At 43.4% G+C, this 6,147-nt stretch overlaps 1 protein-coding gene across 1 annotated transcript; it reads right to left on the reverse strand.

Annotated features, from left to right (window-relative positions):
* Nucleotides 1–3,743: 3,743 nt before the first annotated feature.
* Nucleotides 3,744–4,727, reverse strand: CCDC160 (coiled-coil domain containing 160). The gene has a single exon (XM_049766988.1). It carries the CDS (start codon nucleotides 4,725–4,727, stop codon nucleotides 3,744–3,746), a length of 984 nt encoding a protein of 327 aa, XP_049622945.1.
* Between the last annotated feature and the right edge of the window lie 1,420 nt (nucleotides 4,728–6,147).

Genomic DNA, 6,147 nt, shown 5'->3' on the forward strand with positions numbered 1-6,147 from the left:
TTTGTCATCCTTAGAGTCTGTCTATCCCCTTGTTTTGTTTTCTCTCATTCTCACAGATGAGTCCATTCAGTATTTATCTTCCCTGTGTCATAGTTTCATGTAAAATGACACCCTAATTTAGAGGAAAAAATGAAAATAAAAATTCATTTAAAAGATGGAAAGACAGGGGGTAGGGAGATAACACTAAAAGGCTGGATGCATGCAGGAGTCCGAAGTTTAATCCTGGGCCCTGTGTTTTCCTCAAGCACTGCTAAGGGTAGCCCTAATGGTCTCTGAATTTTACTAGGGTGAAGCTGGTGACCCTGAAGCAGACACAAGCATGGCTGTTACCCCAAACCACTACAAACCAGCCCAGGATTTGGGCGCTGGGACAGCAGTTAAAGCCCATGTCCTGCATATGCCTGGCCACGGTTTGATTCACAGCATCATATGCTCCCCTGTGTATCTCTGGGTACAGCCCTGGAGGCACCAAATACTACCCAGTAGCCTCAGTCACTGTAGCACCACAAGACCCAAGCAATACTACATACTCAGGCCTTTGCATTGAGCCTGTACCTTGGCTAATACTAACACTAATACTAATACTACTAATAATAATGTGCCCCAGTCTTCCTAAACATCATTTAGGATCCTCTCTCCCCCCTCAAAATCTGGCCTGCACAGCCAGGCTGAGAACCACTGGAAATGACCCTGTGGTCCCTATAAAATAAAAATAAAAGTATGATGAGAAGATTTAAGCTTAGAACTTCAGCTAAATACAACCTGTAAAATGTTTTCTTTTCAAAGAAAGGGTTTGAGACTCTCCTGACAGTGCTTAGGTCCTACTCCTGGCTCTGTGCTCAAGGATCACTTCTGGCGGTGCTTGGCAAGACCAACAGCTATGCCAGCAATTAAGCAAGGGTCAGAAGTATGCAAGTCCAGTGCCTTTATCCCTTCTTCATCTCCAACCTGTGGGATTATTTTTTGGCTATGTAAGCAGCTCTATGCATACTAGCAGTCTTCAGGAGGAAATTTGAGGGGGAATGGCCCCACTGGGTGTAGTGTTTGGAGGACCACATGTGGTCCCAGAAAATCATAGCAGAATAGACCACATGCGACGCCTTAACTCCTGTATGATCTCCCTGGCCCCTCATGGGAACAATTATTGTCTTGGTTTTTGGGCCACAACCAGTGATGTTCAGGGCTTACTCCTGGCTATGCACTCAGAAATTGCTCTTAGCTTGGGGGACCATATGGGCTATCCTACATCAGCCTCGTACAAGGCAAACACCCTACCACTGTGCCACTGCTCTGGCCCCACAGGAACATTTTTTAAAACTTCTAATTTGTGTTCATGCCCAGAGATTTGAGGGGAAGCCTGCGACTCCCAAAATCCAAATTTCTCTTCTTCCTTGGCTGCCTGAAGCTAGATGCCATTATTAGGAGTCATTCAGAAATTCTCAGAGATTATTATCATCTCCCGATTTAGTCTAATCTTCCCAGACCAAGCAGAACCTTACTCATGACCCAGGTCCACTAGTTTCTCTACACAGCACATTGCATGATTGACAGCATCCAGAGGCAATGACAAAGAGCATCTTTTATTCCCTCTCCTGAGCTATTATTAGCCTAGTATTTATCACTCAAACTACTAAGAAGAGCCAGTGTATATATTTCTCTTGAATGGGGGGTCTTTTTTAAAAATGATTTCTATTAAAGAATCATGATTGGCAACATTATTGATAGATGAGTTTTAGACATATCTTTGAACACTACTCCCACCACCAGGGCCAGCTCCCATCATCAGTGCTCCCAGATTCCATCACCCCCATCCCAACCCTCTGCCTGCTCCCTTGACAGACACATTCTAAAATTCAGTGGTTGCAGCTTAGATCTTGTGTTTTCAGTGTTGTTGAGTCTGTGCTTTGGATTTATATCACACTCTCACAACACCAATATAATGGAAGGCCTGACCCCCGTTTCCCGCACTTTCCTTTCTCATCTTCCTTCCTGTCTTGATTTCTTCCCTTCTCTGTCTTCCCTCCTATGCTCTGGGGCCAAGGGGGATGTTCTTTTAAATTGCTCCTCTCAAGTGTTATAGCGAAATGCATCCAATGTTACTTTTATTTCTGCACCACTAAGTTATACTTGCCATTCATTATCACTGGGTGATATCATGGAATATTTGTACTAAATAGAATTTGAAGACATATATGCTCATATATTTTTTGTGTTTTTTTTGGGGGGTGTCACACCCGGCAGTGCTCAGGGGTTACTCCTGGTGGCTGTCTGCTCAGAAATAGCTCCTGGCAGGCATGGGGGACCATATGGGACACCGGGATTCAAACCAACCACCTTAGGTCCTGGGTCGGCTGCTTGCAAGGCAAACGCCGCTGTGCTATCTCTCTGGGCCCTTATGCTAATATTTTATGACTGGGGGCTTTTGGACCTAGATTAATTAGTTCATTAATGACCAAAGAGATACACGAACAAAGTATCCCGATTTTCAGTCTAGGCATTTCTTCCACCCACATTGTCTAGATTTATATTTTTGACTTGTTTAACCTAAAAAAAGTACAATGGGCTAAAGTGATAGTACAGTAAATTGGGCATTTGCCTTGCATGTAGCCAAAATGGATTCAATTTCCCTTACTCCACATGGTTCTTCAAGCACACATCCGTGAGCTCACAGCCTGGAGTAGCCCTGAGTACCATCAGGTATGCCCTATTTCCCCATCCACCCATAGTGCTCTACTTACATTTTTTTTGCTTTTTGGGTCATATTCAGTGGTATTCAGGGCTTACTCCTGGCTCTACACTTAGGAATCACACCTGATATTCCTTGGGTGGTTCATAGGGGATGCTGGGGATTGAACCTGGGCCAGCTGCGTTCAAGGCAAGAACCCTACCCTCTGTACTATCACTCCAGCCCCCTCCACTTACAAGGAATCTGGATGATTGACACATTCAAAGAATCCACTGGCCCATCCTTTGACAGCAACAGGCTGTATTTCTTATTCTTGCTAAATATAAGACACTGTCTGGGTCCCTAAGAGAGTTGGACTCCTGTATAAATCAAGACAGTCCTTTAAAGCTTCCTCCTCATCCTATACAGGCCAGCTAATGGTCTCAAATTTATGGTCAGATTTTGACAGAAGTGTGTCAACAGTGCCCCTCGCTGGTCAACATAGGAAATGCAAAAGCTGTTGAGGCTAGAATCTAGTAGTCTATTGTCTCTAAGGCTATGGGGATTAAGATCTGGGCAAGAGAGAAAGGCTGGGGAGGAAACAGCGGGGGAGAAACACTGCCCTTGGGAAGGGAGGACGTTTTTCAGTGCCTCATCAAAGCAAGCGGATATAATTTTAGTATCCCACGGAATATGAACAGGCAGCTGTAACACTAACATGTTAGCCACATGAACAAGATGTTTATTGTAGACATTTACGAACAGAAATGATATATGGCTCTGGAAATGGAGAAAAATGGCCATGGATTTGCACTGAGAAATCAGTTGGTAAGTCTTGTTTCAGTGACACATAAACTAGAGTTCCTGAAATTTCCTGTGTGTTTGGGTTGTTAGTACTGTCACGACATTTAGAGGAACAGATCAATGGTGAAGGTTTGCATATACATGTGGCCAGTCAGTGGATTCACCAAAATGAACTTATCAGTTTAAATCATAGACACAATCACAAAAATGGATGTTTTTTGCCCCAGGCTTTGGTTCGTAGAAGCCTTTACTTGTGGGGGGCTTCTTGCAAAATTTAAATTGAATCCTCCTCTGCCTGATTGTCAGAGTGGGCAAAAGAGGTTCCATCAGTAAAATATTTTCTCAGAACTTCGAGGGATTTGTTGTTTCTTGCCTGATTTGCTTTTTCAGCTCTCAGTTCGGTCTTGAGGGCCTCGAGTTCATCACGAACTTTCTGGAGCTCCAGTTTGTATTGCAGGTGAAGTTCTTCCTTCAGAAGAGTGTTGCTGATATAGTTTTGACTTTTCAGTTTTATGATCGACGCCTTCAACTTTCTGTTCGCCATATTCTGCTGTTGGATCACCTGTTCGGCGTATTCGAGATCTTTGGTCAGGTTTTTGATAGTCAAGGTTTTTTCTAAGAGTTCATCACGTAGAATTGCGATCTTCAAGTCTTTTGGGGATTGTGCATTGGGTGCTGTCAACATGCCGTAGTCGTCCACTTCTTCAGAGGATGAATGGCGAGAAGCGGCTAGTACCTGCTCAGCACTTTGCAAATCAGCTTCTGTTTTCTGGCACTTCAAATTAAGCTCTTGCAATTTCTCATCCAAAATATTCAAGTGGCTTTTGGGCACCGCAAAGCTTTTGTCAACCTCAGTTGTCTTCTTAGTTGTCTTGAATCTCCTTAAAGAAGAGATTCCCTCAATTTTATTGCCGATCTGAGGCCGAACTCTGTTGATACGACTCAGTGGGGCATTGGCCTGATGGCTCTCAGAGGATCCAAATCTAACACCCCTTGGGCTTGCTGCATTATTCAAAATGTTCATCTTATCATTTCTTACATTCGGTTGTTTCACTTTCTGGTAGGAATTGTCTTGTGTCTTGGGGTAAATATCTTCTTGGCACTTTTTGGTAGATGGAGCAAAAAGAACTGTCTTTTTCTTCGGCTCTACAGACTTTTTTTCAGCAACAGGGAAAGGCAATCCCTCTAAATCAGTGGACATACAGTGTGAAGGAGTAGACGACTCCTTCCACTGTTTTTTTCTGTCACTAGCATCCATTTCTTCAAGAACAACTTGAAATCCTGAAAAATAAAATAAAAACACATCGAAGCTCAGGGTCGGAGAGAGAGAGAATGCTCATTGGAATAAATACATGTTTTGGTATGCAGGAAGCCCAGGCATAATCTCCAGCATTACACAGACCCCTGAGCACTTTCTGGATGATTTATACCTGGTATTAAGCCTCGAATAGGCACTACCACCACCACCCGCGCCACTGGATGTGGCCATCAACAAACCCTGGGATTCTATTTACATGGACACAGTACAGTAAGAAAATGTTTTGGGGGAGAGAATTGAAATGTCTGACACTGAACTTCTTGAACTCAGGGCATCTTTATTGTTTTTTCACTCATGACTCCTTTTTGCTTGAGAAACACAACACGGGAGAACACTGCCCCCAAAACACCTGGTTCTGCTATGTTTGATCTTGAAGCAAGTTGTGAGCATGGCACACTCCCACATTCAGTTCCATGATATCACCTTTTAAGGAGTTAGGGCTCAACTCCTGGTATAACTTGGTCTCTTTCTGCCCTTATGTTTAACTCGAAAGGCTAAAGGGGCTGAGTTCTGCAGAGCCCATGAATCGTAAACAAAGTGATCATTTGTATATTAATTGCAGATAGGATAATTCTGTAGAAAAACCATTGAGGGGCCAGCTAACATGGTAATGCACCAGCCTTGCAGCATGAGGCCCTTAGTTTCATCCTTGCTACCACACGCTCCCTGCCAGGTGCTGTCATAAGTGTCCCCTATTAAAAATACCTAAAATACTCCTATTTTAGGAATATTAACCAGATTTAACCAGATTAACCTATTTAACCAGATAGAGAGTGTAGGGGTTAAGGCTTATCTGACCCCATTCAATACCTGGTACCACATGGTTACCTCAAAAAAAAAAACACTGACAGTTATAGCCCTGGAGGCCCCAGAGCACTGCTGGGGTTTCCCAAATGAACCTCAGTGCTGTGGGTCTTGAGTATCACTACATTCATGAGCTCTCAAACAGAGCTTCCTAGAGATCTCTGGAAGTGGCTTCCCGAGTCCTAACAGGATCAGTTGGGAGCCCCCTCCACCAGGGCAACATACACACACAAATAAAAATACACAGAAACCAAACATGCACATTTTAAAGGACTTTCCTGAATATTCATAGGTTAAAACAGGTGCTTCCAACATGTCGTCTTTTCTAGACTTCTTGGATTTGACTACCGTTGACAGACTCATTCTCGAAAGTAAATAAAACAACACAGCTTAAATGCAATGTGAGCTGCTTTGGGTAAAGTGTATGCCGTGCAGACTTCCCGATGGGGAGCTTTGTCAAAGGCCCTTCTGTCTTGACTTGTGAATTCCTGATATTGCAGTCTTGGGTTTTGATTTTAGTAAGACTGCCAAGAAAATGAAATTCTCTAGTATTGAC

This window comes from Suncus etruscus, chromosome X (genome assembly GCF_024139225.1).
Source record: "Suncus etruscus isolate mSunEtr1 chromosome X, mSunEtr1.pri.cur, whole genome shotgun sequence".
In the NCBI taxonomy this organism is placed as follows: domain Eukaryota; kingdom Metazoa; phylum Chordata; class Mammalia; order Eulipotyphla; family Soricidae; genus Suncus; species Suncus etruscus.

Bases quoted from the DNA above. Each gene is read 5' to 3' on its own strand.
- CCDC160 (XM_049766988.1), bottom strand. From the start codon at position 4,727: ATGGATGCTAGTGACAGAAAAAAACAGTGGAAGGAGTCGTCTACTCCT.